This window comes from Ochlerotatus camptorhynchus, unplaced genomic scaffold (assembly GCF_037179485.1).
Source record: "Ochlerotatus camptorhynchus isolate MF236.1 unplaced genomic scaffold, CSIRO-AGI_Acam_v1.1 ptg000063l, whole genome shotgun sequence".
Classification (NCBI taxonomy): Eukaryota; Metazoa; Arthropoda; class Insecta; order Diptera; family Culicidae; genus Ochlerotatus; species Ochlerotatus camptorhynchus.
In genome coordinates this window covers 744,160-772,008 of record NW_027040553.1, presented here as the reverse complement: position 1 = coordinate 772,008, position 27,849 = coordinate 744,160, and the positions used below count along the sequence as shown (strand labels likewise).

At 45.3% G+C, this 27,849-nt stretch overlaps 1 protein-coding gene across 5 annotated transcripts in view; it reads left to right on the top strand.

Annotated features, from left to right (window-relative positions):
- The window catches only part of PGS1 (Phosphatidylglycerophosphate synthase 1), a 108,114-nt gene extending 80,609 nt beyond the window's left edge, over positions 1 to 27,505 (top strand). The window contains exons 1-5 of one of the 5 annotated variants that reach the window (XM_065216488.1): positions 11,392 to 11,481; positions 11,672 to 11,794; positions 24,918 to 25,831; positions 25,889 to 26,097; positions 26,725 to 27,505. In XM_065216488.1, coding sequence (XP_065072560.1) covers positions 11,769 to 11,794; positions 24,918 to 25,831; positions 25,889 to 26,097; positions 26,725 to 27,144 — 1,569 coding nt within the window. In that variant the 5' untranslated portion in view covers positions 11,392 to 11,481; positions 11,672 to 11,768 and the 3' untranslated portion in view covers positions 27,145 to 27,505. Of the gene's footprint in view, positions 1 to 11,209; positions 11,312 to 11,336; positions 11,482 to 11,671; positions 11,795 to 12,252; positions 12,434 to 24,917; positions 25,832 to 25,888; positions 26,098 to 26,724 lie in introns of those variants that run through there. The other 4 variants (XM_065216489.1, XM_065216490.1, XM_065216492.1 and 1 more) reach the window with 4 other exon arrangements.
- The last annotated feature ends 344 nt before the right edge of the window (positions 27,506 to 27,849 follow it).

Below are 27,849 nucleotides of genomic sequence, written 5' to 3'. Positions count from 1 at the left end.
CTTGATGTTGCCCGGCAACTGTTGTGCACATTATTTCTGCGTTACGTTTTTTCACATCGCTCACTCACAGGTCCCGGACTCACAGTAGGCATCGACGAAATTTCATTCTTTTTTACCGGACATCGCAATCGGAATAGCCGTTTTTCAAGACAGTTTTCTAGGAGTGGACCTCTACGTGGTGAAAAACTACAGCGGAATCAAACCGGCAGCCGAAAAACACATTCACGGATCAACCATCTTTGACATTCACAACCTCCAGAGGTATTCAAGATCATCAATTTAACCACAGAATGGAGGAACACTTTCAATCCCTAGATAATGGATCAAAGTTGTGGCCTAGACCCGTCATTGAAAGCTTGCCAAACACCCTGCGAAACCTTTTCAAAAAAGAACCTCTGTATATACGAAACAGTTAAACAGAATAAACTTCACTGTGAGTAAATGAGCAAAAAATAATATTCGTAGTCAAGTTTATCAAACTAGTCAAATTCTCTTTTTAATCCTTTCTTATGCCTATTTTATATTGTAGACTCGATCGTAGTGATTTACCGAATATCTTCGGTTTGCTGCACATAATCCGATAGATGGATCGGGGTTTTCCTTTCTCTCCATGGTTGACTTGTTGCTGTTTCTTCCGGTGGTTTCTTGGTATTAATATCCCTCCAGCGGTGTACTTTTTTGGTCTGCGTAACATGACGGCGAACCTGACAGCCATGCTCGTCGCTAAGGAGCAGGCTTCCATTATCTTCTTTGATCACGGTGTATCTTTTTCTGTCAAATCTCGTATCTCCTTTCGCTTTCGATTGACGTTCCAATATAACTTCGTCTTCAGGGTGGACCTTACATGGCTTAGCGCTTCGTCGGGCATCCTCATGAGCTTTGGAATGAAGTTTTGCTTCAGCATCTCTCGAGTCCAACAAGTGCTCATTGATATCTGCTCTACCACGGGTTATCAGTGGTAGTCCTCGCCGGATTCGTCTACCGTACATAACTTCTTCGGGGGGCATTCTTGTAACCGTATGGGCTGCAGCATTATGAGCATTTACAGCCGCCTGTAGCTCTTCGTTGAAACCACGTCCGCTTGACTGTGCAGTAGACATCGCCTTGTTCACAACTTTCATAAAGTTTTCCACTAAACCGTTTTGCTGCGGATAGAACGGCGTGGAGAAGATTGTCCGAATTCCTCTAGCATTACAGTAATTTCTGTAGTCTTCTCCATTAAATGGCGGCCCGTTGTCCGATTTCATAGCTTCGGGAAACCCTTCTGTGTTGAACACGTCATCGAGAATATTTTTCGTGTTTTCGAAGCTTGTCGATTTTATGGGTCTTGCGATTGCGTATCTCGACCTATAATCTATTATCACCAAAATCAAAATTCCTCCATATCTCGCATAAGGACCATTAAAATCAAGCGCAATCGTTTCCCAAACTGACTTCGGAGCAAATAAATGGTGCATTGGTGTCGGTTTCTCTGGCCTTCCATTTATGGCGCATGTTTCACATGACTTCACCCATTTATCAGCATCTGTAGCCATGCCTGGCCACCATACTCGTTCGCGGAGAATGCTTTTAAGTTTCGCTGCTAACGGATGCCCAATATGCGCCACTTCAAGAGTCTTATGACGTAGCTGCTCAGGGACTACAGCACAGCCTAGTTTCGTTAGCACCCCATCTTTCATGAGCAGATCATCAGATACCGCTTGAAATCTACTCAAGTGCTTCGGCCAGTTTCCTGAATCTAAAGCCTCTATGACCTATTTATTGTATTTCTTTTTAGATTATCTAACAAATAAAAAAAAAAATCATGCATAATTACCTGCTGAAGAATTTCATCCTTTGTCGTACACTCCTTGATTTCATTTTCGGTTACAAAACCCACTGCGTTTGCTTCTATATGAGCGACTTCTCACAGGCTCGATTCCTCGTCAAATGGTTCATCTCTACCTTTATACAATCGGGATGACGGGTCTGCTATATTGTCACCACCTTTAACGTACTCAACAGTATAGTTATATGGACTCAGCCTTAATGCCCACCCATCTGCTCTGGTTAGAGCCCTTTTTGAACTTTCTCGTGAGCGGTTAAAAATGAAGGTAACTCCCTTTGCATCGGTACGCAAAATAAAATGTCGGCCCAGCAAGAAGTACGAGAAGTGTTCTACCGCCCATACTGAGCCAAGTGCCTCTCGTTGATTTTGAGCGTACTTTTTTTCGGTTTCCGTCAATGATTTCGAGGCGAAACTGATTATACGTGGATTCTTTCCGGTTCTTTTTTGCACTAGTACTGCACCTAGAGCATTTGGCGAAGCATCGGTGTACAGTATGGTATCTTCGTGCTCTGAAAAATAACCTAACGATACAGTGCAGTGGATTATCTGTTGTTTCAATGCTTTATAAGCCTCTTCCTGTTGTTCACCCCAGTTCCACGTTTTAGATCCAATAACTGACCACAAAGAATTTGATATCGTGGCAAAATTTCTTATGTAGGGGCTGACGAATGATGCCAACCCAAGAAAACTTCGCAATTCTGAGGTAGTTGTGGGTTGCCGAAATTTCTTAATGGCTCCAATTTTTGCCTCCTCGATGTGGAATCCATTTTCATCTGATATTTCCAATTACCGCGGGATAACGTCGTTGAATGCTTGCTCTAAACTCTTTGAGATAATCGTGAACGATGCCTTGTTCGAAGCTAGCAAGAATTACATCTCTAGTGCCCAGCATGGATTTTTTCCAAAAAGATCTGTGACAACGAACCTCACTCAATTCACTTCATTGTGCATTCGATCGATGGACGCTGGCATGCAAGTAGATGCTATATACACTGATTTCAAAGCTGCATTCGACCGAGTGAACCATGCTATTCTGCTTCGAAAACTCGAGAAATTTGGAGTATCCGTCGCCTTTGTTCGTTGGTTCGAATCATACCTGTCAGGACGGTCTATGAAAGTTAAATTAGGCTCCTCACATTCACCCGCCTTCCCGATTGTATCCGGAGTTCCACAAGGGAGCAACCTAGGCCCCCTATTGTTTTCGCTTTTCATTAATGATGCATCGTTTGTTTTACCATCTGGAAATCGTGTTTTCTACGCCGATGATGTTAAGATTTACATGGTAATCACATGCATCGAGGACTGTGCCTACCTGCAGAGTTTGTTGGAGTCATTTGAGGATTGGAGCAAACGGAACTTACTGGAACTGTGTGTAACGAAATGCAACACTATTTCGTTTTCCAGAAAACGTCATCCGATCATCTTCCACTATCGTCTTGCTGGTCATGATCTAGAACGGCTGAATCAGGTTAGAGACCTTGGTGTGATATTGGACTCTGAACTTAACCTCCGGACACATTATGCTGATGTGATTTCAAAAGCGAATAGGCAGCTTGGATTTATCTTTAAACTTGCCGATGGATTCCGTGACCCTCTGTGTCTGAAATCACTGTACTGCGCCTTGGTTCGCTCGATCCTTGAATCTGCTGTAATAGTTTGGTGTCCGTACAGCAGTATATGGGTTGACCGTATAGAATCGGTTCAAAGAAAATTTGTGCGCCTAGCTCTTCGTTATCTACCTTGGCGTGAACATCTAAATCTACCTCCCTACGAACATCGATGCATGCTGTTAGGAATTGAAACACTGGAGAAACGAAGGTCTGACATGCAAGCGGTTTTTGTCGCCAAAGTATTAACTAGTGAGGTGGATGCACCTGCCATTCTTGCCGATATCAACGTTTATGTACCTGAACGCCCCCTTCGTCGGCGTAACTTCCTGCATTTGGCATCCCGCAACAGTCGATACGGGCAACACGACCCAATACGGTTCATGGCCTCTCGCTTCAATGATGTATCTGAGCTTTTCGACTTTGAAGCTTCTGCAGCTACTTTTCAACGCCGCCTAAGTAATCGATTGTAAAGCTGTTATGTGCATGGATTGATTATGAGCAGGTGAGTGACTGTCCATCCCCTGATGACTGTATGAATTGTGCTACCTGTTTTCATTTTTGTTTCCGGTTGCTTTCGACCCTTCCACGAGGACTTGACAATCAATGACGATGCTGCACTGTTGCTGACACACTTTTATGACACTGACCGCATTTTAACGTTTTTAATTTACACTGTAGTAATTATTGTATTTTGCATTGTTTTTGCTGTGAACTGTGTAATTGTTAATGTTTAGTTTCTGTTTCTATGTACTTAATTTAAGAAAAGAAACAGGGTTTTTATGCCAATTTGAGTTCACCATGACTCAATTTGGCTTTTCCCTGTCCAACTTCATTAAGACAACCTTGTCAGATGGAGGAATACAAATAAACAAATAAACATGATCTAACTTATGTCCGAGAAATGTAACTTCCATTTTATCGAACTCACATTTTTCAGTATTAAGGGTTAAATTATTATCCCTTAGGATCTGAAGTACTTGAGCAACGATTTTGTGCAGCTCCTCCAAACTATTCGCAAACAGCAATACATCGTCAATGTAGACTATCTTATTTTCAACGCATTCCAGTATCCGAGACATTTCGCGTTGAAAAATCTCCGGCGCGCAATTCACACCGAACATTAATCGCGTAAATCTAAACATGCCATTCTCTGCCAAAAACGTTGTTAAGTCACGTGACTCGTTGCTCAATTCCAAATGATAATAGGCACTTTTCAGATCTAACTTTGTGAAGTAGCGTGCTCCATGTAATTTGATCTTCATCTCGTCTAAAACTGGTAAACGGAAATATTCCCGCTTGATGACTCTATTCGGCGCTCTCATGTTAACGACTAATCGGAAATCATCTTTTCCTTTAGATACCGCAGACATGCCGCTTATCCATTCCGGTGCTGTCGTTACTCTCTCAATTATGCCACTAGCTTCCATTTCCAATAATCGTCGTCGAGCGCCTTCCCGGTAAGCTGCCGGTATGTTATAGTACGCGTTCCGTGTTGGAGGAATACTTCTGTCGACACTAAATTTAATTTTGACTCCCGGCATTTTCGGAAATATTTTCCCGTCAACAATTTCACACTTGTTCACTTGTAACCCAACAAACAGCAGCTCCAAATCGCTTGCTGTTGATCTACCAAGCAGCGATCGCTTTCCATCATTCACCACCAAAAAATCTGCTACTACCATAGAGGTAACTCTAAGACCACTGGGTGCCGAAGAAAATCATTATTATTTTTGGCTCACTCAGTACCAGAACAACGGTCCCAAGCAGTCCCAAGCTATTTCACTCACCCCTGCATGTTCTGCATGAATCCACACACCCCTGATGTTATCTGTCAAACTTTCATAGCGAATCAAAACAAACATAGTGTAGTAATAGAATTTCAACTAGAATAGGGTACGTTAATCGTTTGCTTGGGACCAATAGGCTACTAAAGTGGTGAGCCAATTTAAAATCGTTAGTTTCGTATTGATTGTTGCTACTACCAACAATCAATACGAAACTAACGATTTTAAATTGGCTCACCACTTTAGTAGCCTATTGGTCCCAAGCAAACGATTAACGTACCCTATTCTAGTTGAAATTCTATTACTACACTATGTTTGTTTTGATTCGCTATGAAAGTTTGACAGATAACATCAGGGGTGTGTGGATTCATGCAGAACATGCAGGGGTGAGTGAAATAGCTTGGGACTGCTTGGGACAGTTGTTCTGCTACTGAGTGAGCCAAAAATAATAATGATTTTCTTCGGGACCCAGTGGTCTTAGAGTTACCTCTATGCTACTACCGAGTTTGTCGATCCAAAGCGCATATGGTTGATCTGAACGTGAAATCTATTTTCATTGGAGCTTTAGCTGCATAGGCTCGCAATGCTCTATCGGAACTAATTTTGATGGGTTCCAATTGAACTAATCCAGACTCATACTCCATGTTTAAGCTTTGCCAGTCGCTACCTCCTACAACGTTGACGTCGGCCCCTGAATCAATCAAGAACCTTATTGGGGTGGACGATCCCAGACTACAGTCGATCAGCACGTCCTCAAGGGAAAGTGCATTAAGCTGTTGAGGAAAATAGAGGGTAGAGTTTAAGAATAAGGGCTTGTTACGAATTCAACTGATGATTTTTTTATTTCGCACATTTAAAATCATTCAAAACAAATTCACTTTACCTCTTCCTCTTTAGTATCAGCACAGACAAACAGACGTAACTCTTTGAAAAGGTTTTTCTTGAAAACATAGTATCTCAAAACATAGGACCTCAGTAGCGACATCTTTCAGGCTTCTCGCGGAAAACAAGCTTGCTCGCTAACTCGCAAACAATATTGCATAAAAGTTATATAGAATGTATAGAAACGTCAAAGTGATCCGATGCCAGCGCTGCGGCGAGTAGTTCGCGGAACTGATAATATTCAAATCAACCGTTAAATGCGCGAACGAAGATACACAATGAAGAGTTACGTCTGTTTGTCTGTGGTATCAGGTTTCACCTCCCGCGCTAGATTGTAATCTTGTACTGAATTGACTTGGCTGGATCTGCATACTACAGCAAAGTGACCAATTTTGCCACATTTATTGCACTTGTGCTTTAGAGCCGGGCAAGGGCGGTTACGATGCATCCATTTGTTACATCTTGAACATCGGTCCCTGCGACTACTAAACCTGGGCTTGTCTGGACGAAATTGTTTGTTCTGAGATCTACTGGGCTCACTATTCCTTTCACGTTTCATAGCTCTAGGCATGCGGCCATGCACCTGGTTGATAGATTCATCCTCCATAATCGTTGATTGTGTAATTTCCCTCTGGTATGCCTCGTCCCGTGTTGCAGCCTGCACGATAAAGTTGGTTTCGTGGTCGAATGTTCTCGCAGTTCTTGCTAGCTCACGGTTTATCATTCCTTTTAGAAGCGGAGCACGCACGAAACGTTCCTGATCGCTCGAACTGTATCGACACATTCGGACTTTTTCCATGAGCCTGGCATGGAAGTTCATCACGGACTCTTCTTTGCGTTGCTGCATACACGAGAAAGCTTCATGCTCCGCAGTGGTATCAGTCATGGATCGCAGGTGGTCCTCGATGTTCTTAATGAAAACTTTGTAGCATTGTTTGTCGTTTAGATCCGGTCGAAGTTTCGCTGCTCGAACGATGCCCTGTAATTGATCACCAATAGATAGGAAAAGCAGCTGTGACTGCCGCACGGGGTCATTTGCATTGGACAGAGAGGCAGCAATTTCAAAATTCTCGATATATTTTGACCATTCCTCCCACATCTTGTTCGCTGGTACATCTTTGGGAAACGGCTTCATTTGATCCCATCTGATGCTCGGACCACTTTTTTCAGACATTGACGATGGCATTGTGCGGGAACTGCTCCAGCTATCCTAAGCAGCGTTAGCTTAGGCGTTTTGTTGTTGTGGACTCTTACGGATTGATGATATTTCGTCGAGAACCCTTTGCATATCGGCGAGCTGTCGTTTCAACATTTCATTCTCTTGATTTGGATCTACTGTAACTTCATAGTGATCGTACTGATCGTTTTCTTCTTCACATTGGTCGTCATAAAACTTCGGGGCACGAACAAATCTTCCGGCTTCCGAATCTTCCATTGTGCCTGACTCGTTATCCGAAGCGTCACAAATGCCGTCGTTGAACTGATTAATGCGAACGTATCTTCCTTCCGCTGACATACTGAAGAATTCAACGAATCTGCAAAATATTGGAAACAAAACATGACTCTTTTTAGAATCTCACTCACAATTAATTTTTCTCTTGCTAACCAATAGACAAATTTCCTAAAACAGAATACCTCCGATCATCGAGTATCTCAGGTGTTTCTATATGAGGACGGTTTTCTGTATACATCTCTCGCATACAATTGTCACAATCGACTATCTTTTCTCATAGGTCATTTCCAATAAGCACCTCGCATCGTTTCTCTTTCTCTTTCTCTCAATGACGGTTTCCAACACGCCATCTTTTTCGTTTGATTTGTGGTTTTCATTACGCACTCAATCATTGGCGGTCGTCCCGGTGCGCCATTTATTGTACCAAGGATTTTCCTAACGCACCTCTTATTTTTACGCTGACGGTTGTCTCAACTCGCCATTTTATGCTGGTGGTTTTCGTTACTCACCTGAGCGGTTGTCCCAACACGCCTTTCTTTCTAGGTGGTTTTCTTTACACACCTTTTTCACCCTCGACGGTTATCTTAACACGTCATTTGGTCAGCGGTTTTCTTTACGCGCTTCCATTATCTTTTTCGGACGGTTTTCATTGCGCGTCACTAGTCACTAACACTGAATTTCCATTATATTTTCCCGTGCCGAGTGATTTCACAAAAACAATTAATTATGCGATTTCTCCTGGCAGGATCGCCAATGTAAATGCCCAATGAATTACGTGAATCGATGAAATCGCCATTATGCCTTATTACCAACAATCAATACGAAACTAACGATTTTAAATTGGCTCACTTCTTGACTAGCCTATTGGTCCCAAGCAAACGATTAGCGTACCCCATTCTAATCGAAATTCTAGTACTACGCAATGTTTGTTTTGATTCGCTATGACAGTTTGACAGATAAAATGAGGGGTTATTGGTTTTTCCTATGTTTCGAGGGGTGAATCGATTAGCTTGGGACCGAAGAGAGTACCAGAGCTGAGCCAAAAAGTTGAGCACGTTTCTTCGGGACCTTCTAGTCTTAGAGTTACCTCTATGTTATTACTGTGAAATCACTCGGCACAGGAATTTGATTGGCTCACAAAATAGGACTTACCTTTCCTGGAGTCTGCTGCTGAATGAATGGAACAAGCACGAGCTTTCGTAACCACATCCTCTGTGCCGTGTTGCCAATGTTCCACATCAATCGTACCAACATTGTATGACAGTATCACAAATACTGTCAACAGTGGGGGAAAGGAATCTATGAATATTAATTCCCGTATTCATGTACCTCACACACAGAGTGACACAAGATTCGTGAGCTGAACGCTAAAGCGATGATAACCTGGCGGAAAGGACAAGTTGGATGAGACTGGTAGAATGCAGTATGGTACCGGTAGAGATGGTTCCAGTGAGTACGGTGGCTATCAGGATAGCAAATCAGCCAATCTGGGCATCAACTTGTCGACCCACTGCATCACCGACCCTGAAGAAATCATCAGCACGTTTAGCGAGAATCAGTAGTCAAGCAATGAAATTCTGAAAGACATGTTCAGAACCTGTCCACCGACGCCTCCACCAAGGACGATTTCGACGACTTTAATTCACGGGCACGCTAAATCCACGATTCCAACGCTTCCGGCTGCATCAAGGGCGGTCAAGAGTTTCGAGATTTCGAATCTGATTTACGAAATCCGACAACAAATTCCACTGGCGATGACTTAGTCAATTTTGAGGCGTTCAGTTTGGCACCGGCAAATCGGCAGCTGCCGCTACTCCAGTCGGAATAAATCAATGTATCACATCAGCTGCCTTTAGTGACCACCGGGAACTTGTTTGGAATTATGCAGAAACTACCGTTGGTGGCGAGTGATTTACTGTCCAATTTTATGGCATTCAGTCTTGTTGTGTGGACTGTGCCTTGTACCTTTGATTTAATATTTGTTTTGCATTAAAAGTACATCAGGGTTAATTTATGATTTGTACTCTTTCGAAACGATTGTACGACTTTTTCCCGAATTCTGTTTCCTCAAATAGAACGTCTCTTCGAAATCTGATTTCCCAAATGACCAAAAAGTATAAAAGGTATGGTTGGTTGAACTGTAGAAGAACTCTTCAGAAGGTCAATCATAGTCAATTTATGCCAGCTTGATTACAAACCTATCGGTTTCCAAGCGCTTGTTTTTAATGTGTGCGAAACTGAGTCTAATCCTAGGTCTAATCCCTCTGTTCTGGCTTTTGGAGATGAACTAGCCTATGGCTAAAAATCTCATAGTTAAAAAAAAAACTCTGTCCCGGTTTGATCTAAATTATAGAAACACCCAAGTGACACAGCAGCAAAACCATAGTGGCGAAGAATAAAGTGAAAGTTAATGCTTTTCCGTTGATGCTGAATCCACACCCGTTCAAACCACACCCAAATTCGAAATGCACCAATACCAACAAGCATTTCAAATTAGAACAATGTGAAGTATAGAAATTTTGACCATATTCGTAAACAAAATATTATCATAGATGTAACTCTTTAGAGATGAACTAGCCTAAGGCTAAAAATCTCTTTAATAAAGCCTTAAAAAAAAGGTAACTCTAAGACTAGAAGGTCCTGAAATAACGTGCTCAACTTTTCGGCTCAGCTCTGGTACTCTCTTCGGTCCCAAGCTAATCGATTCACCCCTCGAAACATAGGAAAAACCAATAACCCCTCATTTTATCTGTCAAACTTTCATAGCGAATCAAAACAAACATTGCGTAGTACTAGAATTTCGACTTAATCGAACGTTAATCGTTTGCTTGGGACCAATAGGCTAGTCAAGTAGTGAGCCAATTTAAAATCGTTAGTTTCGTATTGATTGTTGATATTATTGTATAATTTTAATAATTCTACTACTGAAATGACAACCTTGATAAAAATAATAGAAAATTTATGTTTTTATGTGGCAGAAGGGTGTTTGAGTTATAGTCGCTATATTCATAGTCTGGCGGATAGAATCTCGAGAACCAATTAAACTGTCAAATAGCGGAATCAATCGAGCAAATCACGACCAACAACAAAAAAGAGCAAGACTCAAGGCTCGCCTACGCAAACTAACACCTTCTTTGGGTTGAGGAAAGTTTCCCCTATCCGATGATGCTGGTAATTTGCCCTCGATTGGCGAGGAAAGAATAATCAACGTTTTGTTTATAAAAGTTGATAGTACCTTTTCAATTGTTGATCTACAATATATTGAATTGGTTCCGCTTTTTGATAGATCGAAATTCTATCCGCCAGACTATAAATATGGCGACTATAGTTTGAGTGTGTCAATGTGTGTTTTTACTGTGCTAAAATGGGTGTTGACAGAAAGTGGCAGAGTGACTTTCCCCCTAGAACTGAATAATAAACGAATTTGCTAATATTCATAAACTGTCTTGCCCTCTGAGTGCAGAGCAAAAATTGAAACACTACAAATCCGTTGGAACCCGTTTGGACTACGTTCACGCAGTCTGTCGTCTGTCAAACAGATATGTTTTGACAGTTCTCACTTGAAAATCAAAACAAAAAGATCGCCTCCGCACGCTCCCACACCGCGCAAACGTTGTATTCCATTCGAGTTTCTCGCTCGTGTTGCGCTTATTTCCGCGTCGCAGTCGTCGTCCTCGTCCTCGACCATCCAGCAGTGTTGGTTGGTTCCACTTGAGCCTTGTTTGAGCCTTATGGGCAGTGCAGTGTATAGTAGGTAAATAAAAAAAATTCTCTGCACGAACCGCCCGTCAGCTGCAAAGTGCTGCTGCTACTGCATTATTCCGGTCCGGTCCGCGGCGAGTGTCGTTTTGTTCGTTCATCGTCAGGTTCAGGTCACCAACCAAACCAGCTGAGAAACCGATCGAAGTGTTGCGCTGCTTGCCAGTGAGTTGTTGAGTAGCGGTGCTTTTCGTGTGTTTCGTTTTTTGTGAAAGTCTCCGCCGTAGTTTGAAACCTATATAAACTCTCAACTAATTAGCATACGGCAAATCGCGATGTTTTATTAGTGTTATCATCCATTAGTATAGTTTTCACCTTGTCTGTTTTTTTTTTATATTTGTATTCACCGTGCTAGGGGTTTCACTTGCTAATGTGGCAGAGTCTGTATCATCAAAGAAGTCAACCTAAAACGTCGTAGTACTTAGAAGTAGTGCGCCCACGAAGGAAGAAATATGAGTGTTATTGATTTTATTCTCAGGTAATCATCTGCATTTTGCATTTTTGTGGTTGCAATTTTAGGAATTACATACAGCTTTTTCATTTCAATGCGCGCTTCCATTCCGCTAGATTGCTTTCGTTTTCCGGATTTTTGTTTTTTTCTTTCTTTCTAGTAAGTAAAAATAGATTCTGCCAATTCGGCAACAAATGTCGCAATGCCCGTGATTCGATTGGCGAAAGTTTTTTTTTTTTGTCGTTTAGTTCCCCGACGAGGCTGCAATGAGTATTCTCACTCGTTTGTCAGTTCTCGCTCGCACAGATTTCCCGACACCTGTCCGTCTCCGTGTCCCGTCCCGCTCATCGGGTCATTGGCGAATTCGTCGTCAGAACGATTCTCTCACGATTCGCAAGAGTATCGTTTCTCTGTTTATATCCGTGGCATCTGTCGCAGAGATTGTTCTGTTGATGTTTATGTAATCTCACACGAAACGGTACTAACCATTGAAACTCTCTTGCCATTTTGCTTCCATTCATTTTTGGTGTCCAAAATCTCCCGAAAACAATCGCGAACAGCAGCAGTTGATTGTATATTTTGCGAGTAATCAGGAACGCGTGAGCATAACAGCTAGAAAGGGGATACCGACGAAACTCCAAAGGTACACACAGTGGTTCGAGAAAGGTAAGCACTTTGAGTTTGACTTCTGCGGCTGTTGTCCCTTTTTCTCGAGGGAATAGTCTTACTATTTGCTGATGCGTAGATTAGTGACTGTTGTTGATACGTTTCTGGTGTGGGCATGAACGCAAGAGGGAATGCACTATCGTAGCTTGAGTGTCCTGTGTCGTAGTGGAAGGTCGGCCATGTGCATTCAGGTGCTGGACAATCACTAGCTGACAGGCGATTCGGTAATGTAGATACACTACTTTTGGTCGTAACCATTCTGAGTAGCTTTCCTATACAGTAGATTGGTTGTTTAGTTTCTCAGTGGTTTGTGCATACAGAATCTATTTGCAACCCTCTTTAAACTATTTATTTGGTTATGTTGTTTTTCGTAACATCCCTAAATGATTGCGTCATCTGTTTCACGAATGGTCTTATGAGTCTTGTGTGTTTACAAGTGCATGTGGAAGATTATATATTTTAGGTTTCAAGTCAAACGACGGAAAGGAAAAAGCAGACCGATTCGAATTACTGACCAATCGAAGACAATGAAAGGTGTGGTACGTCGGGTTGAGAGTAAAGAGAAAATACTTCCGTACACGTCAGTCACTACAATTATTCTGCTCATGCAAATTCAGCAAAGCCTGCCTGATTTGCACAAAGGGCTATCGACTGGAACTCAAAATGGCACTGAAAACAGCTGTGCTAAACGGAGCACCTTGCGTGATCAACCGCGAACCTCCAATCAGTAAAATCAATTAATGAGCATTGCTTGTTTGCTTTATCTCGGATGGATACCTTAAGCTACTTACGTTGCCGGATAATTATGACCCCTGAAGAACATGAACGGCACTAACCTTAGAGGTGGTGCTAACCGATTAGATGAACCGAACTAATGATGGTAAAGATCCTAGCGCAGATAAGAGAGCGGCATTCGTTCAGCGGAAAATATTGACATAAGACGGCGGAGATTTTGCCACGGAAGTGCAGCAATGCTTGCATGTCTTTGCGAACGCAACGATCAATCGATGGCTAATACACATACCACCATGCCATGGACTTCATCCGTGGAATCGCTGAATGTCCCAGGTTTAATTGCCGCAAACACCTCAGTCGGTTCTTCTCAGCAATCACCGAACATATGCGTTGCGTAGCTGCTGATCGGCTTACATATCTTGCTCCAAAATATAGATGCTCAATGGAAGACTGCTGACCGCTTCATTTGCAAATATACGTACATATTCCGAGGATAATACCGTTTGGAGCTTGCCGCACGACCCAAATTACAATTTAGTTCACTAATAATCGCCAAAAGTTCACGAACTCAGCGATGAAGCTTCATCCCCTCAGGACATTTGTCGTCTGTTCTCAACCAAGTTTGCGCGTGGATGAGAACCTACCTGATGAGCACGTTTCTCTAGCAGCCAGTAATGTTCCAATGTCTGGTCAATCTTTGGCAGTTATCAACATCGACCTCGCTATGATAACTGGGGTGGCTTCGCAACTGAAGTCTTCATTCAAGCCTGGACCTGACGGAGTTCCTTCCGTCTTTCTCAAGCAACACATCGATAGTCTGGTGGCTCCTCTCTGCCGTCTGTTCGAAATGTCTCTCTCCAGTGGGGTGTTTCCTTCCTGCTGGAAATCACCTGAGATGTTTCCAGTGTAAAAGAAGGGATGCAAAAGTAACATGGACAACTATCGCGGCATCACATCGTTGTGTGCCATATTTAAACTGTTCCGAGTTGGTTGTTATGGAACCATTAGTCTCTCACTTCAAGCAGCACTTGAGCGAAGACCAGCATGGTTTCATGGCAGGGCGATCGATTACTTCCAACCTTCTGTGCCTCACCTCGTACATTACGGAGAGTATGACAGACCATATGCAAACAGATGTCAGCTGCACTGACCTATCAACCGCCTTCGACAAGTTGAACCATCCTATAGCGATCGCCAAACTGGATAGGCTCGGTATAAACGGCAGTCTCCTACGATGGTTTCGGGTATTCCGCAAGGTAGCCACCTCGGCCCGTTGATATTTCTTGTGTATTTCAACGACGTCAATTTCGTCCTCGACGGTCCACGACTGTCGTTCGCAGACGACATGAAAATCTATCTCCGAATCCGAGCCATTGCTGACTGCCACCTTCTCCAACTCCAACTCAACGCTTTTGCTAATTGGTGCCAACTGAACCGCATGGTTGTAAATCCAACAAAATGTTCAGTAATCACGTTCTCACGGAAGAAACATCCAATTACATTCAGTTATATCCTAGGAAGGCGTTAACGTACATCGTGTGAATCACATTAAGGATCTGGGCCAGCATATCTCGTACGTGATCGACAAGGCATCCAGAACGGTCGGCTTCATTTTCAGGATAGCTAAAAGTTTCACGGACATCTACTGTTTGAAGTCGCTTTACTGCTCCCTCGTCCGGTCGGTGTTAGAATACTGCTGCCCTGTATGCTAATCCCAATTACCAAAACAGTGTACAAAGAGTAGAGTCTATTAACGACAATTGATCTGGTGACTCATCGCCTTCCAAGCTACGGAAGTCGGTGCCAATTAATTCACCTGAAACCTTTGTGGAGTCGAAGAGATACGACAAGGGCCCTGTTTGTGGCAGACCTTCTACAGAGCAGAATCGATTGTCCTTCTATTCTACAACAAATCGACGTTAACGTTCAACCACGAGCACTCCGTAACAACGTAATGCTGAGGATGCCTTTTCGTCGTAGAAACTATAGTTCGTATGGTGCTGCAAAGGGTTTTCAATAGGGTTGCTTCCTTTTTTGATTTTCACTTGGCACGCGAGACGCTGCGTCAGAGATTCCATGATATATTTCTGGATAGAGCTGGAATTAGGGCCTAATAACTTTTATAAACAATGACTTCTCTTAATGATTTCTAGAAATTCAAGGCTCGCCCACGCAAACCTACATCCTCATTGGGTAGGGAAAGCCTTTCCCTATCCGATGGCTAGGTTGGTCTGCGTGGACGTGCCTTGAATTCCTAGAAATCATCGATAGAAGTCATTGTTTACGAAAGCTGTTACGCCCTAATTCCAGCTCTACTAGATTTTTAAGAAGCTCCTGATAAGAAGCCCTGGGGCACCTCAGAGGTGACCGAAATAGGTTCTGAAAGATTATTCTGAAAACGAACTATTTGTTTACGATGTGTTAGGTATGATTGAAGCCAAATCAAAAGTCCAGGCTCCATTCCTATTTTCTGCAATTTGAGGATTAGTAATGGTATGTCGATGCGGCCAAATGCTTTACTGAAGTCGGTGTATAGCGCTTCAACGTGCTTGCCACTGTCCAATGCTTTAATAATGAAAGATACATATTCTAGAAGATTAGAGGTAGTTGAGCGACCTTTAAAAAGCCGTGCTGTTTGTAATTTGATTTTTTACTTGCTGAAAAATTTTGTCGTTTACGATTGATTCAAAAAGTTTTGGGATGCAAGAGATAATGGCAATTCCACGATAATTACTGATGTCAGATTTCTTGCCTGATTTGAAAATAGGCACCAAATGAGACGATTTCCAAATTTCAGGGTATTTCCCATTTTTCAGAGACATATTGAAAAGGCGTTCTAAAGGAAGGGTAAGTTGTTCTGAAAGATTCTTCAAGAATACAGGTGCAATTCCGTCAGGTCCTGGTCCTTTAGATGTGTCCAAATTTTTTAGTGCATTGAGGACTTCATGTTGACATATTTGATTGACAGATATGTTGTTAGATACTTCGGGAATGAATGCAAAGAAGTCGCGGTCGCGGTCTTTTTCAGAAAATGTGGTGTATACTTCCTGAAAGCAATTTGCAAAGAGATTGCAGATTTCAGAAGGATTTTCACCTACATTTCCATCAAAATGCATTCGTGACGGAAAATTATTACTTTTCAATTTCGTTTTTGCATAACTGAAAAAGTTCTTAGGATATGATTTGACTTCATTTTCGACTTTACGATTATATTCTTCATGTGCAGTGTTAATGGCTGTGTTGAGTTGGTTGCATATGTTATGATAGTGTTGTAAATTTGTGCTAGTGCTTTCCTTTTTGTATAATTTGTGTGCTTTCTGCTTTTTGTTCTTCAAATGTTTTAGTTGTGGATTGAACCACACTGGCAGTTTGTTGTTTTGTGTTCGCCTTCTTCATTTTATTGGTACGGTTTCTAAAATTATGCTACGAATAATTGATTGAAATCTGCCAACTTCATTGTCGACATTTCCTTCAATACTTATTATATTTTGCCAATTTATTGTACATAGTCTACGTTTGGCTTCTTCGTAATTTGCTTTATGATATTCCGGCACTTCCTCGTACTCCCAGTCGCTGGGAGAAGAAGTATTTTGTATGAAGATTGAATATTCAATTGCTGAGTGAAACACTTCATTTTTCCATAAAGGTGATATTGCTTAATCCATCATTAAAGGGTGATACGGTCAAAATTTGGTCAAGGGAAAACGCGTGTAAATCGGTGAAATCGTTTATTTAAAAAATCAAATTAAATTTCTTTTTCAAGTTCAATTAGTATAAAATTCAGGAAAAATATTCAGTTAGGCTTCCGCTTTTCCAAATCCGAATTGCCGGGCCTTACGCTTGACCCCTGCCATCAGATTTTGTACAGCCACCTTGTCCACCTTCTTCGCCGCAGAAAGCCAGTTTGCCTTAAACTGCTGCTCGCCCTTAGCAGTTTTTTTGGTCTTCTTTAGGTTCCGCTTGACAATAGCCCAGTATTTCTCAATTGGGCGGAGCTCTGGCGTGTTGGGAGGGTTCTTGTCCTTGGGAACCACCTGCACGTTGTTGGCGGCGTACCACTCCATGGCCTTTTTACCGTAATGGCAAGATGCCAAATCCGGCCAAAACAGTACGGAACAATCGTGTTTCTTCAGGAAAGGCAGCAGACGTTTATTCAAACACTCTTTCACGTAAATTTCTTCGTTGACAGTCCCGGAAGCTATGAAAATGCTGCTTTTCAAGCCACAGGTACAGATGGCTTGCCAAACCAGATATTTCTTTGCGAACTTTGACAGTTTCATGTGCTTGAAAACATCTGCTACCTTTCCCCTTCCTTTTGCCGTATAAAACTCCTGTCCCGGAAGCTGCTTGTAGTCGGCTTTGACGTAGGTTTCGTCGTCCATTACCACGCAGTCGAACTTCATCAGCATCGTCGTGTACAGCCTCCGGGATCGCGCTTTGGCCGTCGTATTTTGTTTATCATCGCGATTTGGAGTCACTACCTTCTTGTAAGTCCGGCTCGTTTTTTGGCTCGATGCACGGTTGTAGACGATACACCCAGCTTATTTGCGGCATCTCGGAGAGAGAGGTTAGGGTTTCGCTTGAAACTACCGGCAACTCTCTTTGTCGTCTCAGCGGCTTCCGGTTTTCGATTTCCCCCCGATCCAGACTTCCTGGCTGTGGACAAACGTTCCCCAAACACTTTAATTACATTTGTAACGGTTGATTTGGCAACTTTTAGCGATTTTGCCAACTTTGCGTGCGAGTAGCTCGGATTTTCGCGATGCGCGAGCAAAATTTTGATACGCTGCTCTTCTTGCTTGGACGGCATTTTGACAACTGAAGAGTGAATTCCAAAATCAAAATAGGAGCAACATTCTACACACACACACCTTCAAAATGAGGGGTGTTCAGGTTTTTTAAATGCAAAATTGAAAGAAATACGTCAAGTTGATATTGACCAAATTTTGACCGTATCACCCTTTAGGACTAAACCCAGTCTGTTGATGTAGAACCAAATAAACAAATGAGTCAATCTGCCTCATGGTTTCCTGTGGAAAATCCCAAAAAATCTAACGGAAAATAAGGAGAATTTACGAAAGCTTTACTCATTCTAGAAGTAGTACCAATAGACTATGTGAATTCAATCTTTACTTTTCTCATATTCGGGAAGTTTTTCCTGGACAAACCTGGAAAAACTTGAGGCAAATTAACTCATCGCTGCGTACCTGCACTTCTTCTTGTTCCTGTTGGGTCGCTTTCGAGAACCATTTTTACTGGGTCGTCGTTCGGCATTCTTACAACGTGGGCGATCGATAGTTCTCCCAGCAGCTGGTGCAATTCGTGGTTCATTCGCCTCCTCCACCTTCCGTCATCAATGTGCACTCCACCGTAGATGGTACGCACGCAACGCCTTCCGTTCGAAAACACCAAGCCTCCACGAGCATAGTCCAGGTCTCGTGGCCGTAGAGGACCACCGGTCTAATCATTCGACCGGACCGTCCTCCGGAGTCCAAAGTAGGCACGATTCCCTGCCATAATGCGTCTTTGAATTTCTCTGTTGGTATCATTTTCGGCGGTCACCAGTGACCACCTCGATTTCGTCACCGTCAATCTGGACTCGGGGTGGGATGCTACCATTGTCTTCCCTAGAACCTCTTCCTCTCATGTATTTTGTCTTCGATGCGTTGATGGTAAGTCCAATCCGCCTAGCTTCGGCCTTCAGTCTAATGTACGTTTCCGCCATCGTCTCAAAGTTCCGTGCCATGATGTCGATGTCATCGGCGTAGCCAAGAAGCTGGATGGACCTCCTAAAGATCACACCTTCTAACGCGATGTTGAATAGCAGACACGAATGTCCATCACCTTGCCGTAACCCCCTTCGAGATTCAACGGGACTCGAGAGTGTCCCCGATACTCGAACAACGCACATCCCTCGCACAACGCACTGTACTCGTGGCATAGCTGATCTTGATCTATTATGTCATATGCGGATTTGAAATCGATGAACAAATGATGTGTGGCCAGTGGCCACGTTGTATTCGCGGCATTTCTGCAGAACCTACCGAATCGCGAGAATTTGGTCCGTGGTAGCGCGGGCACCCATGAATCCTGCCTGGTATTGCCCCACGAACTCTCTTGCAAATGGTGACAGCAGTGTGATCGCGCGGTAGTTGCAGCAATCCAACTTGTCGCCCTTTTTGTAGATTGGGCATACGATCCATCCACTCTCCGGTAATGTCTCCTCCTCCCAAATCTTGGCAATTACCCAGTGCAGCGGTCTAGCCAGTGCTTCACCACCGTATTTTAATAGCTCACTTGGTAGTTGATCTACACCAGTTGCTTTGTTGTTCTTCAGCCGACCGATCTCCTCCTCAACTTCTTGAAGGTAAGGGGCCGGTAGCCTGTCGTTCTGCGCGTGCTCCAAGGTCTGTTGCCGTGTCACCTTCGTTTTCTACTGGATCACCGTTGAGGTGTTCGTTACTTCCACCTCTCAATCACCTTACACTCGTTCGTGAGCAAGTTACCGTCCAATTCCTTGCACATATCGGTTTGCGGCACGTAGCCTTTGCGCGAACTGTTTGGCTTATCGTAGAATTTCCGTGTGTCGTTTACGCGGTACAGATTTTCCATCGCCTCGCGATCTCGGTCCTCCTGTTGACGCTTCTTCTTTCGAAACACCGAGTTTTGTCTGTTCCGCGCTTGTCTGTATCGCTCCACATTCAATCTCGTGCGGTGTTGCAGCATTCTCGCCCGTGCTGCATTATTCTCCTCTACTAACAGTTTGCATTCGCCGTCAAACCAGTCATTTCTTCGGTCCGGGATCGCTGTACCTAGTGAGGCTGCTGCAGCACTAGCAGCACTTCACAGGGGGAATCTGCTCACAGACACCTGAGAAGGAACTCAGGGTGTGGGGATGGGAGAATTTCACTCCCGACCCACTAAACCTTACCCTGGGCGCTTGTCCCTTGACCTCCCCGGAACCGCCCGAAGGCATTACTTTGTGGGAGGGGCCGCTGTAGCGCTATGGCGCCTCTCTAGCAATACTCTAACGATCTGGTCGGGCAGTAGGTAACTGCTGCTCGGCTCGCCACTGTCGTTGTAATACCGAAACTATGTGGGTGACCGCAGTCACCATCGCGCTCCAGTTCTCGGTGGTACCACACATCCTATGAACGATGTTATCCGGACTGGTATCCGCTCCGCATATCGCTAGCATAGCGCTCGATACTGGCTCGAAACGTGGACGGCAAACACGACGTGTTCGGCGGTCTCCTCGACACCAGCACATGTGGGGCAGATGGGAGTACTTGCATGTCCGAACCTATGCAGGTAGCTCCTAAAGCAGCCATGGCCTGACAGGAACTGTGTCAGGTGGAAGTTTACTTCCCCATGGCGCCTGTTGACCCAGCTTGATACGGAAGGTATCAGGCGGTAAGTCCACCTCCCCTTTGTGGAGTTTTCCCACTCCGATTGCCATCTCGCGGTCGACACAACTCGCGCGTTGTTGCGCACCCCTCGAACGGTCCTCGCGTCATAGCACGCCACATCCTCCTTAATGATAAGGCTGATTGGCATCATCCCTGCTATGACACAGACGGCCTCTCTCGAGATAGTGCGGTATGCACTGGCCACCCTTAAGCGCATTAGCCTGTGTGTACTCTCCTGTGGCAGTCAATATCCAGTACCGCAGCCCACGCAGGGCCGCCGTATCTGAGGATAGATACTACGACCCCAGCGAGGAGCCTGCGCTTACTGGCATTCACTGCCGAGCTGTTTGACATCATACGGGATAATGCCCCCACAGCCATAGACGCTCTCTTGCAGAAGCTGAGCTTATCGTCGAGCATGACCCCTAAGAGTTTTAGAGAGCGCACAGACCTAATTGTGCTTCCGCCGACTGTCAACGTCGCATGCTGTACTGACATGCGATTGTTGACTACGACCACTTCCGTCTTGTGATGGGCGAGCTCCAGTTTCCTGGTTCTCATCCATTCCTCCACAAGCCTGACGCAGTGGGCCGCTGTCAGCTCTACCTCCTCGAGGGATTCCCCGCAGACTACCAGCGTGACATCGTCGGCAAAACCTACAATTTTCACGCCTACCGGGAATTTTATCCTCAACAGTCCATCGTACATGACGTTCCATAACACCGGGCCCAGGATGGAGCCTTGTGGCACACCTGCGGTGACTCTAACGCATTTTTCGCCATCTTCTGTGTCGTACGTCAACACACGATTCTGGAAGTAGCTTTCCAGAATCTTATACAGCCCTCCGGGAATTTGGAGCTGGTGTAGCGAGCGGGCTATCGCCCCCCAGCACGCGCTGTTGAACGCGTTCTTCACGTCTAAGGTTAGCACCGCGCAGTAGCGAATAGCCCTTCGTTTCCGATGGACCACCTCTACCGTCTGGATGACGTCGCGGATGGCGTCCACCGTGGATCTCCCCTTTCGGAACCCGTACTGGCTGCTTGACAGGCCGTCTACACCTTCGGTGTAGGCCGACAGCCTGTTGAGGATGACCCTCTCAAGCAGTTTCCCAGTGGTGTCCAGCAAACAGATGGGTCTGTATGCTGACGGGTCCCCAGGGGGTTTTCCTGGCTTCGGAAGCAGCACCAGCTTCTGCCGTTTCCACGCGTCTGGGAAGACGCCTATGTCCAGACAAGTCTGAAAACAGAACGGAACAACCTGGATCCCATCTGGGCCCGGGGCCTTGCCCACCACCAGCGACCTGGCAATACCGCCAAGTTCACTGTTCGTCACTCTAGACACTTCTCCCTGATTCGCGCCTGGGATCCGCGGCCAGGAGTCTACGTCCCTTCGCGGGAACAGGAACCCAACGATCGGAGCCAGTACCGCTGGTGATCTCTTCGGGGGTGCCGTCACGCCGCGGGTCTTTGCCATGACCACTTTGTAAGCATCCCCCCATGGGTTCGTGTTGGCGCTTTGGCATAGGCTGTCAAAGCACGCGCGCTTGCGTCTGGCGATCTCTTTATTGAGGGCTGCCTTAGCCGCTCGGAGAGCGACGCGGCGTTCCTCCCGAGATTCAGTCGTACGAGCTCGTTGCATCCTCCTTCTCGCCTGGAGGCAAGACGCCCTGAGGATAGCAATCGACTCGCTCCACCAGTACACCGGTCTATGGCCATGCCTGGGATAGGCTCTCCTAGGCATGGTTGTATCGCACGCCCTTGTCAGTGCTGCTACCAGTTCTTCCCCCGCCAAATCCGGGGTTATTCGCTCCCGCCTCAGTGCTTCGCCGAAGACCTCCTCCTCGAAGAACGACGTCCGCCAACCTCGAGCGCAGGAAGAATTTCCTCCTGCCACTCGCCTCTCACCTGGCCCCACACTGTACCGAATCGCCTGATGGTCACTATGGGTGTAACCCTCATCGACCCTCCAGTGTAGGTTGCCCTCCAAACTCGGGCTGCAGTATGTCACGTCGATGACGGATTCTGCACCATTCCTTCTGTAGGTACTGACCGAGCCGGTGTTGGCTAGTACAACGTCCAGCTTGGCCATTGCCTCTAGTAGGATGCATCCTCTCTGGTTGGTGTGGTGGCTACCCCACTCTACCGCCCATGCGTTAAAGTCGCAGCAGTACTACCTATGGCGGAACAGATGTCCCTCTAGCCATCTTCAAGAGTAGCTGTGCCAAGCTATCTTCAAGAGTATCTCCCCCAAGCTGCTCTTCCGTGGTTACTAAGCGTAATCCTGGGCAACTCCAGCGTCCCGTAATTGCTCAATGTTGGGTCGCGAAGTTCGACTTCGACGGGTGTTATGCACCGTCGAAAGTTTTGAGCGCAAGCTTACCAACAATCAATTCGAAACTAACGATTTTAAATTGATCGATGTTCGCACTGCGGTACGTGCGGACGTTGATAATGTTGGAGAAGAATCTCTCGTAGATTAGAACAAGATCGATTTGGTTTGTCTGAGTGTTTGTCAGGTGATCTCCAGGTGGCTTTGTGGATATCCTTGCGAGGGGGAAAAAGGTATTTCGGGAGTCTGCAAAGTTCACGCATCGTTGACTGTTGCCGTTTGATACGCCATGCAGGCTGTTAGGCCCGATTGCCGCCCGTCCTACCTGACCGTTCATGTCGCCGATGACTATTTTGAAGTCCCGTTGCGAACAGTCTCCCTTCGTGAAGGCAAAGCACGTTGATGATGCTGTAGTTGAAGAAACGGTCCCTAATCCTCAGCTTGCACATCCTCGCGTTGATCGGCTGCCAACCAATCACGCGTAGGCACATCTTAACCCGCACTACAAAGCCGGTTCCCAGCTCGTTGGTGGTGCCACAGCTCTGGTAGAAAGTAGCCGCTCGATTCCCACTTTTCCATACCTTTTGTCCCGTCCTGCAGTGCTACGACTTCGAAGTTGCGTGGTAGAAGCACCGACGAACCGACGTGACAGCTCATAGAAGCTACATTCAAATTCTCGCCCAAGTCGCCATATTTTACATACATTAAACACTACCGCCATCCAGTCATCCGATCGCGTCATATCGTGAGCAAGGACACGAACACACGTCACCTTGTTTGACAGATCTGGTCGCCCGTTTGACAGGTCAGATGGCTCATTTGACAAACCGAATTGCGAACCAACAAAATGCTCCAGTGGCATGTCGATTCGTCGATGGTTGAGGTTCGTCATAGATTAACCTATCGCAGCCCGGGAAGCCGAGCGATTACCAGTTCCATGTTCCGAGTTTCCAATCGTAGTCCTTATTTCGTAGCATAGGGCTGCGCCGATTGTTCCGATCCGTATTTATTTCTTCGGTATTTGCAACTTTATATTTTTTCCAGGGCGGCTTGTTGGGCCTGCTCCAACCCCCTGTCTCGCCGGGGGACCATCGTGCTCAGCTCTGTTTAGAGTCCCACGCTGGCTCTAGGGCGGTGATCAGCCGCTTCTAACAGGGAGGACAGACGCCCTTTTGAGCTGCACCTCCATGGTGAACAGACGCTCGGGTTTGGTGAAACATTTCCTCTATCACCGTACTGTCACAGACAAATAGAAATAACGCTCGCAAGTTGTTCATCGAACAAGCATTTAACGGCCAATTTAAAAGTATCGTAGTTGGTAGTACCGCCACATGTGGCGCGCATAGTCAATTCCCTTGTGTTTGACGTTCGGACACTACCGCCATCTGTTCAGCGTTCTGCTCACAACAGTGTACTCAACAGATGGCGGTAGTGTTTTAGTGACGATGGTTTACAGTGAGAAATGTGCTATGTGCTTGAAAATCAGGCTCATTCCCAGGAGGTGCATAGTGTGCACGTATTGACTGTCCTAGAAAAACTACACGAATAGCGTGATTGAATTGTACATTTCAAGCAAACTAGTTTTCCGCAATGATAACCATTTCGACATCTTGACTCAATCCTGCCCTAGAACAAAACAGTCGACGGTCCTCTGAAGATTATTATTAATCATTAGTCAGTCATGGGTCTATCCTGATCCATCTATCGTTTGAAGTATATTCCAATGCACCATCTTGCAATGTCTCTAAAGCATTGCGAATCATTTATATCTTGTACATAAGCATTGAGACTACATTTTAAAATATTATAAATAAGTGTATATTTGAGTTTATAAGTAGTTCGTCGATCCTTTCGAAAAAATTCCTTCCTGCAATTAAAAGTTCATCTAAGCTTTTGCCTATAGCACATTTACCCAACTCATTAAAACACTGAAGACCAAAACAACCCCCAAATCAAATGATCCCCGCTCAACATGAGTTCGTTTTCTATTCCTCTTGAAAAAAAAAATCCAGTTGGCAAATCATCCTCCAACCACTGTTCAAAATGATCCGCCGCCTATTCAGCACCATCATCACCGACTACCCTCCGCCGGTGGGTGAATTCCTTCCGGCAGCCTCCACCGGCACATCCCAGTCGGCAAATGGCAACGGAGTCGGAACGAACAACAGCAGTGCCGCAGCCTTCCGCTCTCCGCAGCTGGAATCGCTAAATTGGCTGCACACCGTATCGCCCTGCTTCCCCGTTTCGGGCAACCAAATCGAAGTCATCTACGAGCCGTCCGCCTTCTACAACACCCTGGTGTCGAAATGTGCCGTCGCAAAGCGGAGAATCATGCTGGCCAGTCTGTACCTAGGCATTGGCAGCAAGGAGACCCGACTGGTCAATGCCATCCACGACAACATGAAACAGAACCTACAGCTCAAGGTGGACGTTCTGTTGGACTTTACCCGGGGAACTCGCGGCGAGAAGAACTCCCAGACCACACTGATGCCACTGCTGCAGGAAAGCGACAACTTCCGACTGTCGCTGTACCATACACCGGTGTTGCGAGGACTGACCAAAAAGTTAGCGCCACCTCGGTGGAACGAACTGTTGGGCATACAGCACATGAAGCTGTACCTGGTGGATGATACGGTGATCATCAGCGGTGCGAATCTTTCGAATGACTACTTCACAAACAGACAGGATCGATACGTGATGATCGAGGACCGCAAGTTGGCGGACTTTTACGCAGACTTCCTGAACAAGGTGCAGGAGTTCAGCCTGAATGTGAATCGAAATGGCGATGCCAGTCTACACGAGAGCTGGAACATGTTGCCGTACAAAAGCGACCATGAGGATTTCGCTACCGAAGCGAGAGAGCGGATACGGAACTACTTCAAGGGAGTCCTGGAACGGCAGAGGAGTGTCTGCGAGCAAGATACCGGTAAGTGATGAATGGCTTTCTCGCATGAACTGGCAATCAAATTTCTTTGTTTTGCAGTCTCCGACACGTGGATATTCCCGCTGATTGAGATGGGTCAACTCGGTATTCACCACGACAGTTTGGCCACCAAAAGTCTACTCTCGGGCTGTTTGAAAGATTCGAATCTGAAACTGGCGACTGGCTATTTCAACCTGACCGAAACCTACATGGATACGTTGACCAAGGATTGCCAAGCGGAGTGCAGCATTCTGATGGCGCATCCTAATGTAGGTTCCATCCCACACGCGACATTCGACTCTACTCTCGTTCTGTACGTTAAACATAACATTGGACATAGTGCGCATTATTCTGCGAGTCACTGTCACCGCTGAGGTGACTCTCCGTGCAATTCAAATAGAGAGTCACCTCACACGACGTGATAATTCTCGATTACTTTTTCGAAGGGCCTATCTGCATTTGTAAACAATGCATTTGATCTTCGATTTGGCGTAAATGGTAGCTTGCCCACGCATGCTAACACCGCTATCAGGTAGGGGAAAATTTCTCCTATCTGATGGTAGTGTTTGCATGTGTGGTCGAGGAGCTACCAGTTACGCCAAATCGACAATCAAATGCATTCCACCCTATTCTGCGAGTTACGTGACTCTCTCTCTCTCACCGGTTAGTGGACAATTATCACGTCGTGTGAGGTGACTCCATTTGAAATGCACGGACAGTCATCTCAAACAAGTTGACAATTGCCAACTCACCATGATTGACTCGCAGAATAAGGGAGTATGTTTACCGTACAGAACATGAGTAAAATCTATTGCCACGCGTGGGGTTTCCCGTTTTTCAACTGTACCGATAATACATCAGAGTCGATAACCATTTTCTTCTCTACAAATCTATAGGCAAACGGCTTCCTTGGTGCTAAAGGTCCCGCTGGTGGTATTCCGGCGGCATACTCCTTGATCGCGCGAAAGTTCTACGAAAAGCTGAAAGAGTCCGGTCAGGACCATCGGGTGTCCCTCTTCGAGTACGAGCGACTCGGGTGGACGTACCATGCCAAGGGTCTGTGGTACTACCTGCCGGGATCGACGCTACCGAACGTAACGCTGATCGGCTCGTCGAACTTCGGTGAGCGATCGGTGAATCGCGATCTGGAAGCGCAAATCTGCGTGGTTACCACCAACGGTGGATTGCAGCGGAAATTGCAGTCCGAGTTTGAAAACATACAGCAGCATTCTAGTACGGCGGAAGCGGAGCTAACGGCACGACCGGTGCCGCGGTGGGTCCGGGCCGTGGTAGGACTGTTCAGGAACTTTTTCTAAGTCACATTATCGGGTAGATTTTGTTTTTTTTTTTTAATTTTTGGATGCCATTTTTCCTCCTTCCTTCCTTCCGGTGTGTTCGAGCGCGCGAACTTTCTTCAGACAGTGTTAGTAGCTTACTGCGTAGGCGAATCAGATCATCAAAATAACCGACCGGTACCAAAAGAGTATAGCCAAGTAGGGGTAGGTAAGTTGTTGACTCGTTAACTTATTTTTACTTGCCTGAGGAGAAGCGAATCAGAGGCCAAGTGTTGAACGCTTTCTGCCATGTCTGCTTCGGACATGCCGAATCACGGAGAAGATTGCTGAAATATCAATTCAATGTTGGATTATTAAACTTCTTTGATTGTTCCTAATGTTACGAACGGTTTGTGTTGAATTTGATTAAAAAGAACCTCCTTGGCGTCGTTAAGCGTAGGTGTCGTCTCTCTTACCCCTTGGTTCCTATTCAGCTAATCGAGAAGACGGTGTTGTTGAAAACTGAATCTTTACCGAATTCATGGTTGTTAAGGAAATACCATTTTATGTCAGGGAATGTTTTAAGGACGTCAAGAAACTTCGTATGTCTTCAGGGAACTGCTTAGATGTTCTGGAAATATGCTAGAAATGCAGCATTTTTTTGTAGAATTTCAGCGAGCTTTGTAGAAGCGGAGTGAACATTGTAGAACTTCATCAAACTTTGTTGAAATTCAGTGATTTCTAGAG